At 41.6% G+C, this 23206-nt stretch overlaps 1 protein-coding gene across 3 annotated transcripts in view; it reads left to right on the top strand.

Annotated features, from left to right (window-relative positions):
- The first annotated feature begins 82 nt into the window (after nt 1–82).
- Nucleotides 83–23206, top strand: part of USP42 (ubiquitin specific peptidase 42) — a 32770-nt gene continuing 9646 nt past the window's right edge. For all 3 annotated transcript variants that reach the window (XM_089540186.1, XM_089540184.1, XM_089540185.1), the window contains exons 1-13: nt 83–160; nt 9336–9585; nt 10232–10432; nt 12693–12803; nt 13392–13494; nt 13613–13680; nt 13797–13867; nt 14745–14827; nt 15288–15399; nt 15844–15984; nt 18364–18464; nt 19139–19292; nt 20569–21318. In XM_089540186.1, the coding sequence (XP_089396312.1) occupies nt 9345–9585; nt 10232–10432; nt 12693–12803; nt 13392–13494; nt 13613–13680; nt 13797–13867; nt 14745–14827; nt 15288–15399; nt 15844–15984; nt 18364–18464; nt 19139–19292; nt 20569–21318 (2136 nt within the window). In that variant the 5' untranslated portion in view covers nt 83–160; nt 9336–9344. The remainder of the gene's footprint in view (nt 161–9335; nt 9586–10231; nt 10433–12692; nt 12804–13391; nt 13495–13612; nt 13681–13796; nt 13868–14744; nt 14828–15287; nt 15400–15843; nt 15985–18363; nt 18465–19138; nt 19293–20568; nt 21319–23206) is intronic.

Here is a 23206-nt window from a genome sequence, read left to right as displayed (position 1 = left end):
GGCGGAAGGCCGCAGGGGGCGGGGCTGTTCCCTGAGTGACCCGACGCCACCGCCGCCGCCGCGGAAGCCCCGGATGTAGGAGGCCGGGCGGAGCGGGGACGTCATTGTTCCCCGACGCGGGCGGGCTGAAGGCGAAAGGCACCCGGCAGCGCCGACTCAGGTGAGCGGGACCGAGGCCTGCCCTGGAGGGACGCGGTGGCTCCCCGGCCGGGAGGCTGGGCCAGGGCCCTTGCAGAGGGAGCGCCCCGGAGGCCTCCCAGCAACCAAGGCCCGAAGCCCGCTCCCACGCGTGTCCCGCCCCACCCACCCGCCGCCCTCCGACCCTTCTTCCCGCCTTCCTTCCTTCCATGGTTTCAGGGGCGAGACAATAGCAAGGACTCAAAGGACTGGTTCCCAAAAGACACTGCGGGGATAAAGCCCCCCCTTGGATCACAGCTAGGGAATTCTGGGAACTGTAGTCTTGCGAGACATAAGGCTAAGGGACCCTGGGATTGTGCTTCCTAATGGCACCAGCGCTCTCTCTCTCTCTCTCTCTCCGACAGAAACTGTGGCTCCCCAAGATTCCCCGGGATTAACCGGGATTGCGTCTGCAGTTATGGGTTTTGGACCTGTATCTGCCAAATTATGGCTCAAGGCCAGGGAATGCTGGGAATTGTAGTTCGTTTGTAGCCCCAGGGCTCTCTCATGACAGGGAAAGTGAAGCATCTCACAAAACTACAGTTCCCAGGATTCCATGCCATTGTGTTCAAGGCACAAAACGCGCTCCAGTTTGAGACTGCTTTAACTGCCCTGGCTCTCAATGCTAGGGAATTCTGGGAACTGTAATTTTAATAATAATAATAATAATAATAATTTTATTTATATTTCTTTATATTTACGTTTTTGAGACACTGAACCTTCTCTGTCAGAGAGAGAGAGAGAGCAAGAGCCCTGGGACCGCAATAAACTACAATTCCCAGCATTCCCTAGCCACTGACCCAGGGCAGTTAAAGCAGTCACAGACTGGATTGTTTCTGCGGCGTGACTTGGATCATGCCTTCAAATCATTCCCGACTTATTCCGACCCTAAGGCAACTCTATTTTCATGGCAATTATCTTCAGCAGTTTGTTTGTTTGTTTGTTTGTTTGTTTGTGTTTGTTGCCATCCTCTGAGGCTGAGAGAGTGCAACTGGCCCAAAGTTACCCAATGGGTTCCATGGCTGACCAAGACTTTGAACTCTTGGTCTTCAGAGCCATAGGCCCAAAACACACACTGCGGAAATAATCCAGTTTGACACCACTTTAACTGCCCTGGCACCCAGTTTTTATGTCCCAGCAGGGATTCGAACCCTGGTCTCCATAGTCTAGTCCAGCGCTCAAGCTGCTCCACCCGGCTGGGTCCTTCATCGCGTTCAAAGACGGTTGGGGAGACATAATGTGAGGATTGTTTGATTTTGCATGGAGAAGGGTTTGTGTGTGTCGAATAACCCCTGACTATCTATTTATGTTTGTGTGTCTGTATTGCTGGGTAAAATGTATACTCACATTTGTGTGTATTTGCTTAGGGAGCGTGTGTCTGTTGCAGTTGGGACACGTAAACTCACTGGGTGACCTTAGACAAGTCACACTCTCTCAGCCTCAGAGATGGCAATGGCTCCTCTGAAGAAACTTGATAGAGTTGGCATAAGTCAGAAGTGACTTGAAGGCACACATAGAAACAATAGCCACCACATAAGACACTGGAAGGCATGCCACAGCAACAAAGTAACAGACGTCGTTGTTGTAGTTGTTGTGTTCCTTCAAGTCACTTCGGACCTTTGCTGACCCTAAAGCGAGAACCTGTTACGGGGTTTTCTGGGCAAGTTTTGTTCAGAGGGGTCTTGTCATTGCTTTCCTCTGAGGCTGAGAGAGTGTGACTTGCCCAAGGTCTGCCAGTGGGTTTCATGGTCAGTCTGGGATTCTCCAGAATCCTAGTCCAGTGCTCAGACCAATACACTGGCTCTACATTTCTGTGTAAGTTGATGTGCAGCGTCTTTGGGAGTGTGTGTCTGTTGTGTGTCTGTTTGTGTGTGTCCCTATGTATCTCTGAAGATAGCTGCAGGACCGTATGTTTATCAACACACTCATACAAAGTTTGCTTTTGAATCGGTGTCTATCATGGATACATGTTTATTTTGATGTGGGAACCTGTGCCTTGGCAAAGGACCAATGGGTGTCTTCTAAGTTACTGAATCTCTAAGCCTTCCAGCACAACTCTGCTGGAGATCGATCATAGAGTTGTGCTGGAGACGTTCCTAGAGTAAACACCTCTCTAGGCATTTGTAAGACCTCCAGCATAATGCTGTGATCAAAGTCTGAACCATAGAAGTGCAGTGGAGGATTTGGAGATTCCTAGAGAGGCGTTCTCTTAGGTAAAAGGGATAGTGGTTTTTTATTTGCGGTCTTTCCACATTCATAGGGGTCCTTCACCCGAACCCCAGCAAATGTGGAGGAGCTGCTGTATATCCTTCCTCATGCTTGGTTTGCTGGCTTTTGAATCAACATCCCCAAATATTGTCGAAAGGCAAGTGGTTGTTGTTGTTGTTGTTGTTGTTGTGTGCCTTCAATTCGTTTCCAACTTGTGGTAACCCAAAGGCTGTAAACATGGGATTTTCTTGGCAAGATTTGTCCGGAGGAGGTTTGACATGGCCTTCCCCTGAAGCTGAGAGAGTGTGACTTCTTCAGGGTCCCCCATTGGGTTTCATGGCCAAGCTGGGAATCAAACCCTTTTCTCCAGAGTTTGAGCTCAACCACTAAGCCAGATTGGCTCATGCATTTTCTTTGTTGACAGGCGTTCCATGCTCCATGCCCTCTTTTGCAGGGACCCGTGTTTCATGTACCCATACGGCATGTTCTGCCTGGCCATTTCATTTCCTTGCCCCATGTATGCGTCCCTCCCTTTGCTGTTGAAGGGGATGGGACCGGGAAGTCTGTTGTCATTCTCTTACAGTGTTAACTTTCCATGCTTGGTTGCCATGGACACTGCCTCTCAACCCAGTGATTCCTTTACAGTCCATCCTTCTCTTTCCTCCTCTGTGTCAGAATTGGGCCTTGATGGGGATGAGAAGTAGCAGCCTCTGCTACTACTGTTGTCCCTAGGCCTCAATGGTCTCTAGCTTTCACACCCACCTTTCCTCTTTTGTTTGCCTCTTTCTGGGCAGATGCTTTTCGGGAGCCTTCGCTCCGTTTGAACAAGGATGGGGAATCTCGTCTTCTACAGTTGTCCCTCTTTGAAACACTTCTCTAGGCATTTGTAGGTCCTCCAGCATGAGTCTGTGATCAGCTTCTGGCAGGTGTTGACCATAGAGTTGCACTGGAAGACCTGGAGATTTCCTAGAGAGGTGTTCTCTCAGGTAAAAAGAATAGTGGGGTTTTTATTTGTGGTTTCCCCACTTTCACTCCAGTAAAAAGTGGAGGGAACCACTGTATATGAACATCCTGTTTTGTACACACTGCCTGTGTGACATCCAGGCTGCACTGCTCTATATTTTGCATGAATGATACTACAGCACCAATACAATAGGTTCCTGGCTAGCAGAGTTAAAAGAAGGACTATCAATATGCCTGTTCCTTACAGGATCCACTCTCCCTTGGGAGGAATGTATCAAATGCTGTTGCCTTCCACTACTGTTAATTTCCAGAGGTAACGGAAGCAGACTTTCATTGAGGTTGCGCTTTCTGCGCATACTAACTAGCATGTGCCCTCTCTTCGAAGGCTGTGTAGCTGCACACATTAGCATCATTTTTTAAAACGATGCTTTGTATGCATGATGTTACAAACAGGGCTGCATCTTAAAGGCACCTGTAAAACAGGCAGCGGTCCAAAACACACTGCAGAAATAATCCAGTTTGAGACTGCTTTAACTGCCTGGCTCAATGCAAGGAGATTCTGAGAACTGTGGTTTTGTGGGACATTTAGCCTTCTCTGTCAGAGAGCTCTGGTGCCACAAGAAACTGCAATTCCCACGATTCCCTAGCACTGAGCCAGGGCAATTAAAGCGGTCTCAAACTGGATTATTTCTGTAGTGGGTTTTGGACAAGAATTCCTTTGGTCAGTGAATTGCTTCCTTTGGAAGACAGTGGAATATATTATTTTATGAGGGCCGGTTGGTTGTAAAAGACCGTTTGGTGATTTAAAGAAAAGGTTCCGGCATGAATTCTGCAATGGAGGAGGTAGAGGAGGAAGAAGAGAGAAGCTTCACATTCTTAAACATCTGTGACCCTACAAGAACTCTAGGTTTTAATATGAGGTCTAATGTTTCCAAAGAAGGATCTTGCTTTTATAGTAAGAAGTCTTCTTGTATAAGATGCTTTTTTGACTTCAGAGTGTACAGTCTATTCAGAGCCTTAAAAAAGTGGACAGTTACAGGTTGCTGAGCCATTTATTCTTCTGCCCATAGATAGGGTTTCCTTTTTCTAGTGCTGCATCTGTGTCTGTACTAACAGGAAGTAATTTTTGAAGAGTATGCTATCTTGTAATTATCGGGCTGAGCATATTAAAAAGGCATGACAAGGAGACGGGAAAACGGCAGTTCTTCCCATTGGATAAGGTTAACATGAATTATGGCTGAAAACATGTGAAGGGTACAGTTTCCCCAGCATGGGATAAAGGTTGTTCCCTGCAATTATGATCTGGTTTGTTGCTTTTGCTTAATTGGGTTACTTCAATGTCTTGCTTGCTTTGTTGTTAAACTCAAGGCTAGACAAAAGGCAGGGTCCAGTGGTGTACCTTTGCTGCTTCTTCCAAAATCAGCTGCCATCCCTCCTGCGGCCCCCCATAGACCTTCAGTTTTTCATGTTTGCGTGTTCTCTTTTCTTCCAGCCCTTTAGGGCTCTCTTTTTATGCTCTCTGACACAAGGTCAAGAAACCTCTCTCTCTCAAGATGTTTTTGGATACAAAAACAAGTTGTCATTCAAATACACTTTTTGCCCCCCAATGCCTTCTGCATCTGTAGAGGGCATTTTCACCATACTGTGGGTCAGTTTAGGCCCAGAAGAGTCCTTTTTTGAAACAGGGAAGTGATCAGGAAGAGAATTTTGCTCACTTCCTGTTGTTAAAAAAGGCCTAATATGGTCCAGGAAGGGGGGGGGGGGTAATAAAAATGCCCGCTTGTCCCATGGAGGGTATTTGTGGGTAAAATATTCATATTGTTCCTAGGAGCTGCTACTAGGTGGGGGGCCTCCTTCCAAGATCTACTGGGAGAGCTAATGCCACCTCCTGTCCTTCTGCAACTGCCAACCCTGGTCTAGCTGTGTGTCGGAGGTGTGTGTGTGTGTGTAGTTTTTGGTCCTCCAGATATTTTGGCCTGTAGTTCCCCCCAGCCCCACTCAGCACAGCCATGCATTGTGGGAGTTATAATCCAAAGCATCACCCACCCTGTTTTAACTGGAGCTGTCAGTGACTGAAGGTTGAATCTTCTGCATTAAGACCACTTACTCTTTGGGGGGAATTTTGAGGAAGGGGTCATTAGGAACTCTTGTTGTGGGAAATGAGAAATTGTGGAAGTATAAACTCACCACCGTGACCGTGACTGCCATAGTTTGGATCTGGAGCATGCTTTTTCATAGGTTAATCAATGCATGTGTGTGTTCCTATATGTTTATAATATTTCCCATGTAATGCATGTGGCTTGACTCTCTTGCTTGAAGTTGCCTAGAGCTAGGTAGGTATCTAGTTTCCTACTCTTTCCTTGTGGCGTGTCGTATTTGATGTAGGGTAGATTACATTGTCCTGTCTTTGGTATGGAAACCCATTGGGCAAGTCACACTCTCTCAGCCACAGAGGATGGCAATGGCAAACTCCCTCTGAAAAAAACTTGTCAAGAAGTTCCTTTAGGGTCACCGTAAGTCGGAAACGACTTAAAGGCATATAACAACAGATTACATTGTACTTTATTCTGTTTCATAAGTAATAGGTTAGCTAGATAATTCTGGTTAGTACCTGGGTAGGAGACTACTTACATATTCTAGGTCTACTGTATTCCCACTTAATCTGTGAGAACATTGTATATAAATGTCATTGTTGAGTAATGGTTGGTGTACTTACTCAGGGACTGAAGAAACTCCCAACTCAGACACACCACTCTTTTTGTATGATACTAGGTTAGTCATAACCTCTCAATCTAATCGAGGTTATAGACTTTTTGTAAGGATAAAATGGGAGATGGGTGGCAAAGGAGAATACAGCTTTGTACTCTAAAGCAGGAAGACAGCATGAATATAATAAATGTTGCATTGTGTTCTGAGTTGGAAAATAGGTGGGTTATAAATACAATTCATAAATTAACCAGATTTTTTTAGTCCCTTCTGACTGATTTTGCAAATATATGTTGGACTGTAGCCATTCATTCATTTAAATGAATTACGTGCCATCCATTTATTTGAATGGGTCTTGCATAAGGATTATAAAACAGCCTATAAAAAGAGTGGATGATATATTAACTTGATAACCACACGTCACTTACCACAAGAGGCAAGATATTTCTTCTCTTATCACGCTAGCAACATGTTTGACATGTTCTGAAAGGAGAGTGCTTGCATTAATAATGAAATACAGCTAGCATGCTGTCGCATTTCTCTTCATTCCTTCGGTTTTGTGGAGTTTTCCTCTTTACCTCTGATTTAGTGTTACGTTTCACAAGTACTAATGGCGAAGCACCCTCATTTTGTATAGGAGGAAAGATGAAAAATCCCTTGGCACACCCTGATCCGCTCTGTTAAACCTATTCTTTTGTCTGGTTTCTCATCTGTGTTTGTTGTTGGATAATCTTATCTGAGCAGTTGACAGTTCAGAGTTGTTTTCTTATGTACTAGATTTGCTCCAGGCTCCTTCCGGACTGGAGTTTACAGTTGTCTAAATGAACTTTGGCTGCTGGGTTTGTTGTTTTTTACTTCTTCTATAAACCAATTTGCTAGAAAATTTGCAGTTGAAATTCTGCCCTGTAATTGTGTAATTGGTTTCTTTGTAAAAGGAGGACTTCTTGACTCTGCAGCGGCCTCCCTCCTTCCCTCTCCTTTACACATTGTACCTTTTCCTGGTTAATGAGGGGGAGAGAGTTATGTTTAAGACATACTCCGCTTGCATTACTATTCAAATTAAGTGCAAACAGGCACATGCAGGAAATGAGTAAATGCTCAAGCATGTTTAGTGTCAGGGCAGAGATGGTTTAGTTCCAGTATTGGGCAATTATGGTAATTTGAGCCCTATAATTCTAACAGAAAACTTGATTTAACAAGGACTTCGGAGAGCTGAGAACACTGAAGCTGGTTACATTCCCTTTATTTAATCTACTCTGTGCGGATTGCTTTGACGTAGATGTTGTGGATGAGCCATGCTCTGGACATTGTGCTGATATTGCTAAGAGTGCCCTTGTTCATTCAGTGCTGAGAGGTTACAGTACCTTAATATTTTCCTGATGTCCAAATACAGACCGTTACAACAGTAAAAGATGTGGCACTTCCTGCAGCGGTTCGACACATTTGTCTGGGATTTCCTTGCCTTCCGGATTCACCTTCATCCCCACCTCATGGATAATCTGCAATGGTTAGATGTTGGGAGGCATGTAGCCCACTCTTGCACTTTGCCACTCTTTTGGAATGCTCTTGTCAGTAGCTGAACTGCAAGGCACCTCTGCTTCTGCTTCTGTTGTTTCTCGCAGTCTGCACTGAAAACCATTAAAGGCTAGTAGCCTTTTCTCATTAAAACGAAAAGCGTTGCACACTGATCTGCTATAGTACTACGTTTCTGTGGGCAGCAGGACTACTGCCACTGTCTAAACTTCTTTAAGTCAGAAAAGGGAATGGTGCAAAGATGGCAACACGATTAGTACAGCATTTTCCCCCACCAGTAAGGATGTGCTGTGATATGGCAGCTGTCTGTCCATCCCCCATTTTCATGTTGATTTCAATTGGAACAGGGAAAGTCATAAATATGGCATCTTCCAGCGCCTGGTGGGCTGCATGACCCCTACGTCTGTGCTACACTTTCCAGTGTTTCCATGTACAACGCATTGCTGTGGTTGGGGATGAAAGAATAAAATATACAGATTTGAGGTGGACCTCAAATATGTACTTGCTTTCTTGCAGGTACCTTATTCATTTCATTGGGTAATTTGTTTTATTCCCAAGTAAGCCTGGTATTTTACTCTCTGAGCTCAAGCTTCTTACCCTCAGCTCTTTCTGATCAACTGAATTAAATTTAATTTTGGCCAGGAAAGTTGATATAATTATACTGATTCCCTGTATATGGAAGTGTGCATCGAAAGTTTTAATTTTACATAGAAAATAGTAAAATTTCTTTCCCGGATAAGTGAGCAGCAAAACTGAAACATGCTGATCTGGATGCATCTTTCGAGTATTAAGACAGCTCTTGTCTGGTGTGTTTGTGTGTGGCATATTCATACACACTGCTGAAAGGTCAACTGAAATTAATTTTTAAGGTGTTGTGGGCCTTTACAATGTCCAGCACAAAGTTTACTTGCCATTTTTAAAAACAAAAACAAGAGTTCTTTATGCTTTATTGTTGAAGCTGAGTAGATCAGCCAAGCAGAAAAGAGGAAGATATCACTGCAAGGAAAAAGTTATCGTCTCATTAACCAGATTTATTAAAAACAAGACTGATATTCGTGAAAACTGTAGTTTTTACTTGTAGCATTCATAAATTCAGTCTGCTGGGTGCTGAATCCTTGTAATATATGTAATATAGGAGAGCTTGCACTCTAATGGCTAGAGAAGGTTGTTGAATGTTCTTAAACATAAGAAAAACTCTCCTGCATCTGACCAGAGACTTCTGATACTGGAGGTAATACACTGTGCCTTTGGTATCCTCTGGAGTTTGGTTTCATAACCCTCTGTAGATACCAACATTTATGGATGCCCAAGTCCCATTATATATAATGACATAGTAAAATCACATCCCTTATATTAAATGGCAAAATCGGGATTTGACTAGAGTGAGGTGCATCCAAGCCATCATGTTTTATATCATTCCAAAAAGAGGGATAAGATTTTAGAAGGAGTAAGGTCATAGCAACTGTGTGTGTGTGTGTTTGACTGGGAAGTGTCATCATGTTTGGCTATTGAAAAATAAAGAAAGCCTGTCCCTGCTTAGCAACTGTTAGGAACCTTACTTTAGACAAAGCACTGGAAAACATGTGGTGCAAACACTGTTCCATTTCTTTCATTGAAGTGGTTCCCTTTTCCTTTGAATAGGAAAAGGACCATTGTGTATCATCCTAGTCTTGAAGGTGACTTCTCCTCTCTTCCTACTGTTTATCAAAGAGATGTTTCTTCCCCTCATTCTCTTTTTTGTTTCATAGAGATGAACAATGACCATAGTTGACAAGACATCTGAGTCCTCAAAGCCTTCGGCTTCTGAGAAGCAGCCTTTCAGCTCCGTGGCACCAGCTTCCGGAGATATGGACTCAGGCTCTGCAGGATGGGGTGCTCTGTCTTCTTCTTTGGAAGCTCCAAAACACAAAATCTCTTTGGGACCGGTGCCAGGAGCTGCTGTGTATTCAAACTCCTCTGTACCCGATAAATCTAAGCCTTCAGCCCAGAAAGATCTGTGTAAGCATAACTGCTGTTTTTCGTAAGAGTTGTGCGGGTGAAGAAGACACTCACATTAGTATGGCGTTCTGTTGTTGTTGTTGTGTGCCTTTTTGGCAAGAGGAGCCTAATGTTCTGCTTAAACAAAAAAAACCTCTCTCACTGGTAGCTTTCAGCTCTGGAGGTGTTGCCATGGCTGTTTACTACCTGGAGTGAGTTGACCAGCCAGTGCCTGGGTACAGCTGGAGAAAGAGAAATCAAGTCGCTCCTCTAGATCTCCAACACTTGCTGGAGATCTGAAGAGCAACCTCATTTATCTTCCCAGCTGTAGAACTGAAACCAGAATCCCTGTTATCTAATCGTGTCCTCCTCCCGACACTGTTAAATAAACAACCATATACTGAATGACTCCTTGTGTAACCTTAAAAAAACAAACCAAAAACCACATTGACATCCTCCCAAATTCCATGCGTGGATGTCACCGATAGGATTCCAGCCATAATGTTGTTCAGGCCATCTTTCAGCCAAAGGTTTACTCAGCTTTTTATTTTAAAAAAGGAAACAAAACTATTTTGTTACAATTTTTAAAAGGTGTCTTTGAGTCATTATTCTTGTCATTCTCTTAATTACTTCAGTATTTTCAAAACCTATCTTTGTTCTTTGGCAGCTAGCGGTGATGGCATTGCAGCACCCCAGAAAGTCCTTTTTCCAGCAGAGAAGATCAGCTTAAAATGGCAAAAAATGCACAGAGTTGGAGCTGGTCTCCAAAACCTGGGCAATACGTGCTTCCTGAACTCTGCTTTGCAGTGTCTGACCTACACCCCTCCTCTCGCCAACTATATGCTTTCTCATGAACACTCAAAAACCTGTGAGTATATTTTAACATTTGTTACATTTTTTTCCCTTGAAAATGTGAAACAGAAGACTTCCCCTGCTTGGCATCACCCAGATATGTTGCTGGCTGGCAATAATGGGAGTTGTAATCCAATATTTGGCAGCCACCAGGTTGGGGAAGGCTGAAGTTAAAGCTGAGAAAAGAAAGTCTTCAAAGTTAGTTCAAGCTAGTATTTTGAAACTACCTAAAACAGAAAGGCATATACCTATTTCATGCAGATGCCTTAGTGCTGTACTGAATTTCCAATGCAGTAGCAGAACACTTGCTGGCCTTATTACTTGTACAAGTGTTCTTTCTTTCTCATGCCCACTAAGTCACATACATGCATGCCAGTCTTTGCTATATACATGTGGTCTTTCTCAGTCTCTTTCTCTGTGTTATAAGAGAACAATTCCATATGCAATCAGTATAATGTTATATACGGTGTTTGCCCCATCAGGGACCTGTGAAGTTATGACTGCTGCCAGTTCCAGCTTTAAAGCTCTTGTGTCAGTGCTGCACATGGTATAAGGAAGCAGGCAGGTTCAGTTTATTATTTGCCTGTTGGTTGAGGTGGGAATGATCTGTTTTCTCCAGGTATGCAGGCAAAGGTGAATAGACTAGTTGCATAAAATGGCATCTTCCTATTCAACATGTTAGGAATACTAACCTTCTTTTAGTATTACGTTAGTGGCCAACGTTTTGCTAGAAGATTACAAATTTGACATGTTCTGTTTTAAAGTAGTGCATTGCTCTGTTATTGCAGGTAGTGTTCTTTCACTCTTTGTTCTGTCAATCAGTGCAGCATTTCCCCCCAAAGAAGAGTGTGATGGCCTAATTTATTGTTTTAGAAAAACTAATCCATTAAGATTAGGAGAAAGAAAAATCACTGGATAGGCTGATTTGAGAAACTTTATTTCTTATGTTCATTTTTAAAGAAACTATCAAAAATTTCCTTTACGTAGTTCCTTCTCAAAAACATACATTCACCGTCCAGTAAAGCCCAGTAATATACAGTGTGTACCATCATCAGACAGTTAGTTTTTATTAAAGGTGAGGACTTTTTCCCTCTAAAGAATATAGGCCTGTTACAGACTGCCAAAATAAAGCTGCTTCGGGTCTCTTTGGAGGCATGCTGTTGAAATGATGCTTGCATCCTAAGAATCCAGAAGCTGCACCAAAGCTGCACTCCAGTGCTTAGGAACGGAGTGTGGCTTTGGCGTGACCTCTGGACTCTTAGGACCCATGCGTAATTTAAACAGCATACCTCCAAAGAGACCCGAAGCAGCTTTATTTTGGCGGTCTGTAACAGGCCATAGTCTTTTACAAGGAGTTTAGCCGAAACTCTTCTGAGTGGCATATAAATAACAAATTGTTATGTGCTACATATATAATAAATAATGCATATATACATGAATGAAAGCATCATAGTGCTGCTGAGTGATGGTATGGTGGGATGGTGGTGCTATATTTTGAATATAGATTTGTCTATATATAGCATAAAGATTAGCTTTGTTTTGCTAAGAGTTTTGAAAGTAAGGATGACAATCGAGGTGGTTCCTTGTTTTGGAGGTAATGTGGTCCCTGTTGAATGACCCCCTTGTTTCCATCCCTTGACACAATTGCAAGATTATGTTTGCTGTTGTGTGCCTTCAAGTAGTTTCTGACATTTGGCGACCAGATCCAAACCTATTATGGGGTTTTCTTAGCAAGATTTGTTCAGAGGAGGTTTAACTTTGCCTTCTTCTGAGGCTGAAAGAATATGACTTGTCCAAGATCCCCCGGGGGATTTCCATGGTTGCATGGAGTTTTGAGCCCTGGTCTCCAGAGTTGTAGTCCAACACTCAAACCATTACATCAGGCTGGCTCTCCCTACATTCTGTATTTAATGCAGTAAAATAAAAACGCATAAAGAAATCCAGTAGCACCTTTGAAAGTAATTGGAGACAATAAATTTCCAGCATAAATTTTTGTGAGCACAGTCCACTTCATCAGATGCACGGATTATAGACTATGCATGGAATATGGACATCTCTGAAAGCTGCCTTTTCTTCCCACTTAGTTTGAAAGATGCTACTGGATTCTTTTATGCCTCTTTGCTAAAACAGATTAACACAGCTGCTATATTTTTGAATTCTAATGCAATAAAATGTTTGACAGAATGATTGATATTGGTAGGACAAAAAGCATTGGTCTTCTTAGTGAGAATGCACCTTACAACATGGAATGAATTAATTTGTCTTTTTCTCCCCAGGTCATGAGCAAGGATTTTGCATGATGTGCACCATGCAGGGTCACATCACCCAGGCCCTTTCGAATTCTGGCACCGTCATCAAGCCAATGCCTGTCATAAATGATCTTAGACGTAAGCCTATTAATCAACCTCAATATGTAGTGCATGCAGTATGGTTTGTTCCAAATTGGGCCCACATAACATGCCAGCCATCAAGCCAAATCTAGCCTACAAGGTCTGTATTTGGCCCTTCCTTGTTTGGTAGTTCCTAGCAGGCAAGAAAAACAGAAGCTATGATATGCCCATAGGGGCACCTTGGATGGTTGGTTGTCTGAATCCAGTATAGGAAGTAATAAGCTACATAGATTTGATCTATATGTAGGTTGAGTAATTCAGACTCTGGGGCCAAATCCAGACTTTCTTGGATCCCAATCTGGCCCTCAGAGGTTCCCTGGGTGAATGTGTCCCCTTTCCAGCTAAATCACTGTTTGCCTTCCTAGCTTTTATAGGTGTTTCCCCTCACATTTTAAAAGATTAAAATGCCTCTTGTTTGCTGCCAGCTAAAATACGCTGGTATTTCTGATCCCACCATTTTGCCTTCGGCCATACCTCAAGAACTTAGCTGAAATTGAATCTGGCCCTTAGGCTGAAAGAGATTCCCTACCCTTGATTTGTTTTTTGAAAGTAGGTTAACAATTTTGGTCTTTTTTTGCTTCTTAGGAATAGCAAAACATTTCCGTTTCGGCAATCAGGAAGATGCACATGAATTCCTACGGTACACTGTTGATGCTATGCAGAAAGCATGTTTGAATGGTAGCAACAAGTAAGTTGTAAACAGAATAATGTTCTTTATTCCTGTCCCTCCAGCTGTTGGTTCCTCTGTGATGATTTGAAGTATATTTTGGCTTCTCTGTAATCTACTTATTTTTACCATTTTTCAGATTGGACAGACATACTCAGGCCACCACATTCATTCACCAAATATTTGGAGGATATCTGAGATCTAGAGGTACTTTCCAAAATAACCACAATTTCTCTATTTTTGACATTTACTAGGGAGCTTCAAGTTTATCTTGATATCTTTACACTATGCTTCACTTACATATATTTTTCTTTCAATTTCAGTAAAATGCATGAACTGCAAAGGAGTTTCAGATACATATGATCCGTATTTGGATATTACACTAGAGATAAAGGTACATTAATTTTGGGCGGTTTTATTTAGCTACTCTTCCACAGTACAGTGATTTGGAGGGAGGGTGAGATTTATACACAATTCTTCATTGAAACAAATATTACCATGCATTTTATTTTCCAATCCAGAATATGGAAATGCTGCCAGATCATGAGCATGATCAATAGCCACAGACAGACCAATCCTGCATGAATTTGTCTAATTCCGTCTAACCTAACGGGTGTCACCACATCTTGTGACAGTGAATTCCATACATTTAATTATGCTTTCTATGAAGAAATGCTTTCATTCAGGTGATTTCCAAAGGGATAGTTGTGTTCATCTGTTGCAGATAAAACATCGTGCAATGGCTCTTTCATTAAAAAACAGAATTATTACAGCATGAGCTTTCTTGGTAGTCCACAGAGGCTCATGTTATAGTAAATGTGTTGGACTTAAAAGTGCCACTGGATTCTTCACTGTTTCAGGCGGCATGTATCCTCCAAAAACAAAATGCTATGCCTCCATTTAAAACGGATGGGTAACAGAGATGTGACACTCCAGACGTTGCAGGACTGCAACCGCCATCAGCTCTCACCATTGGCTATTTGGACTAGAGTTAATGGATGTTGAAGTTCAACAACATGTGGAAGGCCACAAGATGCACACCCCTGCTTTAAAGCTATCAATATGGGTTTGCAATACTTGTGGCTTGATACAGGTGGAATGTTTTCGGTTCTTATTTGGAAATCCTCATTAAATGATTTGAAACACTTGCTATTTGGAAGGGATCTCCATGCATAATACATTATGGAGATCCTAGTACTTGCTAATGTGAATATTCTTCTTTATGTACTTGTTGTGAAACTCACTTCAGTTTTCTTTTCCTTTTATTTTAGTCAGCTCAAAGTGTTAATAAAGCTTTGGAGCAGTTTGTCAAGCCAGAACAGCTTGATGGTGAAAATGCCTATAAATGTAGCAAGTAAGAAGAAAATTACTTTGCATCTGTATTAAAAGATTGAATGGGTTTATATGTCTTATGTGGCTCTCAAAAGAATGTGGCTTGCATATAATACAGAAATAAAATTTGTTATTGATGATTATTTTGTGATATATGATGTAAGAAGTGCCTCTTTGTCTTGTATGTCATAAAACCAAGCCATTTAAAAAAAAATCTTACATATCTATAATAAAATAAATCCAAAATTGAATGGGACATTATGAGGCACAGGGGTGAGTTGAGAAAATAGTTGTTTTCTCTTTGCTCCATAGCGCTAACCTCTTAGAATCACCTATTTTGAACTGATACCATTTATTTATGACAGCTTGCATTCATATCAATTCCAGAATGAGAGGTCACTGTGTGAACTCTAGGAAGAAAAGTAAATGCAAAAGAATATAGTCCTGGAAGCTGAATAAGTTGTTCTCTGCATCTGTTTTAGGTGTAAAAAAATGGTTCCGGCATCAAAGCGGTTTACAGTACATCGGGCCTCAAATGTCCTCACCTTGTCCCTGAAGCGGTTTGCAAATTTCAGTGGTGGCAAAATTACAAAGGTAACAGTGTGCTACAGTTGTACCTCAATTAGATTTTCTAGTGCTACATATGAATATTAAAGCATGTTAAAATCAGCATGCTGAAATCAAATTTGAGAATGAATAGTATGAAAACACTGATACCCGTGTCTTCTTTCACACTTCTTTCATGTTGTTTCAAACTGTTCACCTGCTCTATGAGCAAGTGTTCATGTGTTACTTGTACAGTACTCACCTTGCCCCCATCTATTTTCTTTGGGCAGTTAAGCCGAGAATAAGGCTTCTCGGTCTTTGATCTTCCAGTGCTTTTGTTGTTGTTGTTTTAAATTAATTTGTTTTTGTTTTCTGTAATGCCTGTCCTTTTTATGTGCATTGGATCATTGAATTTTTAAATAAATGGTCACTGGATTGTTTTTTCCACAGGAGTGTTTCAAAAATATGCAAGTCTTTTTCTTTTCTCTTTAGGAGGTAAAATATCCAGAGTATTTGGATATCCGACCATATATGTCCCTGCCAAATGGAGAGCCAATTATCTATGCGTTGTATGCAGTTCTGGTCCACACTGGTTTCAGCTGCCATGCAGGACATTACTACTGTTACATTAAAGTAAATATCCTTTTTGTTCTCTCCCCACTCATTTGTCTAATATTTTCTATATGCCGCCTTTCTGATGAAGCACTTAAGGCTTATTAAATTTTATAATGATGGTTTGTGGTCTAAGAGATACGTTTGCAAAGGAAAATGGTACAGAGATTGAATAGGAAAATAATATTTAGGATTGTTGTTTTGTGGTTTTATGTCATTTATGACTTATGGTGACCCTAAAGTAAACCTTGAGAGCCAGTATGGTGAAGTGGTTTGAGCATTGGACTGTGACACTGGACATCAGAGATCAATTCCCACTGGGTGATCTTGGGCAAGTCACATACTCTCAACCCAGATAGGTTCACCTTACGGTTGGCATAAGTTGGAAACAACTAAAAGGCACACAAATGTAAACCTGTCATGGGGAAGCAGCAAAGGAACAAAGTGCTGTATGCTCCTGCCTCCCTAAAATAGAAACATTTGAAAGAATGTCTCTCTTCCCATGGCACTCTCTTCCTTTTCAAAGTAGTTCCTTGCTGATCTACTAAACAAGATACTCCTTATCTTACCTTTTTACTTCTACTTCTTCATATTGTTGTGTGGTGGTACTTTCATTTTTTTCTTCCACTAGAGGGCAGTTTATCTTGTTCATGTCTAGCAAGCCTTTCTTCAATATAAATCAAGATATTTTCTTTCTAGCGATCATAAACACACTTGATGTTTACGGTTCTCATTTTCTTGTCACTGTGTTTAGAATTCTAAGCATGTTGGATTGATATGAAATTTTGACCAGAATGCAGGAGGGGAAAGGAAAGGTGTCACCTGTTCTTTAGTGGGTTTCCGCATCACTGTTTTAGATGTCCAAACATTCTTCTTTATCCCGCAATTCGTTTAAAGTCCAGTAGCAGAATTTCACAACTCAGAAATTCTTTACGTGATGTTGCCCCTAGAAGGACTTATAGATGCAGTTTGGAAGGGTGCAGGGATTTAAAACTGAGTTATTTGGAGAGAAGATAGTCAGAAGGCCAGGAATTAATAGCAGAGACACAGGTTGATGCATCAGGATCTTTTTGGGTTCTGGAATCTTTAGAAGCTTTCCCTGCATGGCATCTGCAATCTTTGTGAGATGGAATAGTGTAACAGCGTAAGAAACCAACAGCCAACTATCTTCTCCAGCATTTTCTTCCTATACCGAGCAGCCAGACACCCCAATGGGAACCCAACAAGTAGGATATAACTCTAGTAACACCTGATCACTTGTATTTCCATTCTGACAATGGAAACAACATATAGCTATCATGGTTAGTAGCTGTTGATAGCCTTGTCTTCTGTCAGTTTGTCTAATCTGCTTTAAAAACCATCCAGGTTCTTCCAGTAGCAAATTCCACAGTTTATGTCCTGTTTGACTAATTTGAGAAATATGTAGATAGTATGGACTGTAGCTCTTCATTAATAAGCATCCCATCCCCCAGTATACACCTGTATCTGTATATTTTCTCTGAAATCTTTGTACACATTTTGGAGGGCTTATTTACCTCCTATGGTCACCTTGAGATACAGTTGGGAAAGGGTGCTTTCAGTTGTAACACAGTCTTCCAGCGATTCTTTGGCTTGTTGCAGAAAAGAGAAGTAGAGCTGTGTGTCCTGTGTATAGCAATTTTGGAATGTATACCATTCCAAAACTCTGGATAAAATTTCCCCCACCTGCAATCCAATATGGATGTTAAACAGGAGAGAAATAAAATCATGTGGGGACATTGTGGGTCAAACTAAATAAGGGGGGCTTTATCTGCTCTCCAGTTAGTACCCATCACACAACAATGTCTCTTATCCTCTATCAAAAGAGTGCTTAAGAAATTTTATCATTCAGTGATAAAAATAGTAGCTAGGAGGTCCAACTAAACTAGCGTATATGCATTCTCTTTGTTGAGCTCCCCATATACCTTTTTCACTAAGACAATTTTAGTCCCAAACCCCAAGTGAATAGTTAGATTGGAATGTGTGGGGTGGGAATCATGCAGTCCATCAGATTATGTTGGTCTGCCACTCACAGCATTCCTCATATTTTATGCTGACTAGGACTGATAATAGTTGCATTGCAACAGCATCTGGAGAGCTGCATGATTCCTACTCCAGATCTGGAATTTGCTAAGTCCAAAAAAAACCCTTGAATTCAGCTGTTACCATTCACCTGAATAATTATTAGAACATTACAATTCTGTAACCAATGTCAGTAATAACAAGACACTGGCCCAAGGTTGCTGAGTGGAGGTTCCCTACTTTAGTTCTTACACAGCATTTTGGTTCTCTAGCTTTCTGTAACTTATAGCAGGGCATAACATGCCTTATTCATAAGGAATAAGAATTTATATTATACATAATTTCTTTTTTCTTTTATAGGCCAGCAATGGGCAGTGGTATCAGATGAATGATTCCACAGTCTCAAACAGTGACATCAGAACGGTATTGAATCAGCAGGCGTATGTACTTTTTTATATCAGGTAATGTCAAATACACTTACAGTTTATTTCCTTTCTTTCTTGATACACTTGCCTTTTAATTTCAGGGAGTGAGGAGAAGGCTGTTGCAACAAAAACAGCAAAAAGTCTTGGAGGAAGTTTTATTTGGCATATTCTTTATGGCAATCTTTGTGGATGCTACAAGTGATTGAGTAGGTTGGAGTTTAAAGCTGATTCCAAATCAAATTTCTTAGCCTTTTAAGGTGCCATGAAACTGTCTTGTTTTTACTATCCCACATCACATCTCTAGTAACCTACTACTAACTGAATCTGAAAAGTGAAACAATTTTTAACCATGTATTACAGCCATATTCTTTTTCTCTTTTGCTTTTCACCACTGTACAACAAAACAGTTGGTTATGTAGCATTAAAGTAGAGTCAGTAATAGAGTGCTGGGCTACAAGAATGTTGGGTTTCGATGTGGATGAAACCCAGGCTCAGACCCTCTCCCCAGTAGCCTAGCATCCTCATGGTTATAAGGTGAAAATACTACTTCTCAACTTATTGGAGAAAGGGTAGGATCTCTTTGACACATTAAATATACCACCCTAGGAAACAAAAATGAATCATGGACAATACAAAATTGTGCAAAAAGCTCAGTCAACAAGCTCAGTTAACAAATGTGAATCAATGTGTCTTTTTATTTATTCCTTTAGGTCCCATGACATGAAAAATGGCGGTGAACACATTCATTCTGCTCACACTCCAGGGCAATCTTCTCCCCGGCCGGTCATTAATCAGCGGGTAGTCAATAATAAACAGACTGCCTCAGGATTTATTGGACCACAGCTCCCTCCCCACATGATTAAGGTAATTCTCTCTTCTGAAGACTGACATAAAGTAAGCTTGTAAGATACCAGGTGTTTTTGAAAGCTTCAGCTTCTAAAATAACGTTATTGTAATTCCTACCTCCCCTTACCATTCATTTAGGACATACGGAAAATTAATATAGAATTTTGTTCTTAAAGAAGCAAAACGTGGATTTGCAGATGATAAATCTGTTGTATATCCATCTGTCTGTAATGGAAACATCTGCTGTATCAAATCATTAGAAGCAGTTCTCCAACCTTCCTTTAATTTATGGAGTTCTGATTGTATTTACAGTGGTCCCTCCACATTTGGTTGGACCCCCATGAAAGTGGAAAAATTGCAAATAAAAAACAGCTTTTTAAAAACCTCTAGGAATCTCTAGGTCCTCCAGTGCAATTGGAGGTCAAGATCCAGCAGAAATTGTAGGTCCTCATGCTAGAGAAGTGTTTTGTCTAGGTCCTGCAGTGTACTCTACGGTCAGCTTGTGGCAGAGTTGCACTGGAGGACCTAGAGATTCCTTACAGAGAACATATTAATCAAATCTGTGAATATTCAAATCCACAAAAGTCAAAGCCACAATTATGGAGGACCGACTGACTGTACACCCAAATGTTGTTGAACCATCTCAGGACAGGAATATGGGAGAAGGAGCAAGGTGTCTTCAGAGCCAGTAAGACTACCTGCTTCCCTGTTAATCAGTGGCAACTGTTTGCCGCTCGCTACTCCACAGCAAACGCTTCCCATATGGCAGCTACATTCTGCAATGCCATTACTCTAGCATGGTGTACATAAGATTGGAGTAACTTGTGGTTCCATTTTTATGATATATGGCATCAAGAGATCATTGCAGCCCTTATAGGTTGAAACAGAGCTATGGTGTTGACTGGCTCTAAATTCGGAAAGTGTGGTTCCCTTGAATCAGAGTGGCTTAGTTTAGACACAGTAGGAAACCATGGTTCATTCTGTAGCCATGGATTTGGAATCCAAACCAAGTTATGATCTTATGAATGCATCTCACCACCATGCAGAATCCTCTGGATGAGACACTGTGGTTGTACTAATGATTCATCAGTTCAGACACCACATCCAATTCTGATTTACCAATCCAGAAAGTATGACAAACCATGGTTGAGAAAGCTTAACTGGTCAGCAGTGCTTCTGAATGGAGCCAGTATAAATATGAGAGAAGATAGGAGAGAATTAACTACAAAATTGTCAGATGCTTTCAAATTTTAGCTGGCTCATTTTCTTAACGGTTTCCCTCTTATTATTTCAGAATTCAAATCATTTGAATGGAACTGGATCTCTAAAAGAGACTGCCAGCAGTTCCGCTGCAATTGCTAGCAATGCCACCCTGACCAGGCCATCTTCTGCTCCACCTGCCACATCCATCCCAAACTGGACAATGAACAGGCCTGCCACTGCTACAATGCCTGACCCTTCTAAAAAGCAAAAAATAACCATCAGTATTCACAATAACAAGCTGCCTGGTCGCCAAAGTGTCTCTCATGCCAGCTGTACCTTGGATAACCTCAACAAACCAGCCCCGTCCTCAACCATTTCCAATCCTTCTGCAGTGCAATCTACCTCAAGTGCATCAACAGTATTGGCTGCTAACCAAGTCCCCAAACAGACAGCTCCCAGTGAATCCTGTTCCAAGCTGGTAGTGAATGGCAAGTCCAAACTCAGCCCAAGTATGTTGGTCCCTTATGGGGCTGAATCTTCAGAAGATTCTGATGAGGAATTAAAAGGACTGGTAAAGGAGAATGGCCACTCCAAATCTTTCAATGGCATTTTAATTGAAAATGCAGCCGCTACATTGGAGAACTCCTGTCCGTCCTTTCACAACGCTGAAAAGGAGGTATCGCAGCATGAGCCATCCAAAAATATCACAGTCGTCCTTTCCATTAGTCTAAATGATGCCCCTAAACAAAATGGACAGATATGCAATGATTCCACTTGCCAAGCAAAGCCTGCGAAATTGGCAGAAAACCCATTTTCCAAAGCAAATGGATTGCCTGGAAAAGTGAGTCTGTTTCCACTCTGGGGTTTTTCGCTTCATTGGAGTTTTGATACTGGTTCCTGGCAATCCATAACTGGCGGATTCATGGTCCCAGGGGAAGGGTGTTTAAACCACATGATGAAGCAGTTTTGTTGGAGTTAATCAGGTCTATGTCTGGTTTGTGTTAGAAGGGAGAATGTCTGGGAGCTCTACATAACATCTTGGATGGGAGAATACCATGGAAGTAAGGCCTGAAGATAAAAGAAAGTAATGAAAAGAAACCTGCAGAAATCTCTCTCCTCTCTGGCTGCCCCTTCTGTGGCCCAAATTTCTTTTCCTTTCTTTTGTCAGTCTTAGCCATGAATAAACTGATATTAATGGTTGACATTCAAAATCCATAAAAAGTGATACCTTTATCGGCCAACCAAAATGCACAAAATACATGATGCAAACTTTTGAAGCTCAACTGGCTTCTTCATCAGGAAAAATATTAAAAGTCAAACTGGGAAGAGAAAGAAAAATGATATCGGAGTCATATGGCTGTAACTTATCAAGATGTTGTTATAGCTGTTTACTGTTAATATGGCACACAGGGATGGCCATGTAGACAGGCCATTACTCTTCCTTAGCCAAGCAGGCTCTGGAAAACTGGAGAGTAAACTCCAGGAAATAAAATTTGAAGTCCATTAGCAACACAAAAGAAACCTCCATATTGTTTCTCTCTTGTGTGAGGCTACTAGTCTCTTACTTTGGCAGAGAACATCCCTTGAGGCTAGTTTCCAATTTGCAAACCACCTTTAAGTTTGCCTCTGAGTTATGACTTATTGGCATAGCTGATAAAATTCTGCAGCAGGCCTATCAGACCGGCTGAGGAAACGTCGTGAGTCTGCTGTTCCATTAGGACATTTAGTGGGTGTTGCAATACCTGGCCTCCTCTAGATTTCTGGCTTCTAAACAAAGAGGTTTCTGTGCCTGAATATATATGAACAGTGCTTATTGAAAATTACTTCCAGAGGTGGGAAAATATACAGAATAGCTTTAATGTCCATGATGGCTCCTCTATTGGCTATAGTTTCTTATCACATCCAGTAGACTGCTGACAATATGCTTGACCTGCATAATTCATATCACAAAACTCAGCTCTTATGGATGCAAAAGCTTAATTTCTTTGCACAGTGTTATGTGCAGCTGCACAGTATGAGTTGGCCTATGGAGATTGAATGGGAGCAACCCTAGCATGCTTTGTGAGGCTGGAAAAGACAAGCAACATCTACAGCATTCCTAGGACCCCTGGTTGTAGTTCTAGCCAGCCATTCCCCTCTCCAGGATGTTGTAAGCCTACTTTCCCAGACCTATGCTATTTATGTTACTATGGCAGTTATAATCCAGTATATCTGGATGTCACTAGATTGGAGAAAACGGCTGTAGCAGGCCAGTTCTTTCACTCACTCTGTGTCCCTCTGATTTAGTTTTCTAATTAACATTCAGTGTTTAGGGGCTTGTGAGCATCTGAAGTTTATATTGGATTATTTCCAAAAGAAAGTGAGGTTGGGAGAGGGGTTTTAAAACAGATTTTACACGGTTTAAACTCACCAGGCCTCCAGGAGGTGTCCATTCCATAACTGGGACATCACAATGGGAGAAGCCCCTTTTAGGCAGCATGCAAGACAGTGTACTGCATTGCACCCATTGGGGGACACAAAAGGGAATCTTTCCAACATTATCCAATATAAAGAGAGGCACTCCTGCAAGTGTCAAAGCCCCCCCAGGCTGTTTAAGACTTTAAATGGCATGACTAGTGTTTTAAATTCAGATTAGATGCATATTGGCAGCCCATGCACTTCCTTCAAAATGGCTGTTTCTATAGTGCGTCCTTATTAGTAATTCAGTTGCTGCATATTGCATTAGCTGC

Source organism: Sceloporus occidentalis, unplaced genomic scaffold, assembly GCF_023333645.1.
Source record: "Sceloporus occidentalis isolate IW3139 unplaced genomic scaffold, rSceOcc1.0.p SCAF_10, whole genome shotgun sequence".
Lineage (NCBI taxonomy): Eukaryota > Metazoa > Chordata > Lepidosauria > Squamata > Phrynosomatidae > Sceloporus > Sceloporus occidentalis.
This window is presented reverse-complemented; position numbering and strand designations above follow the sequence as displayed.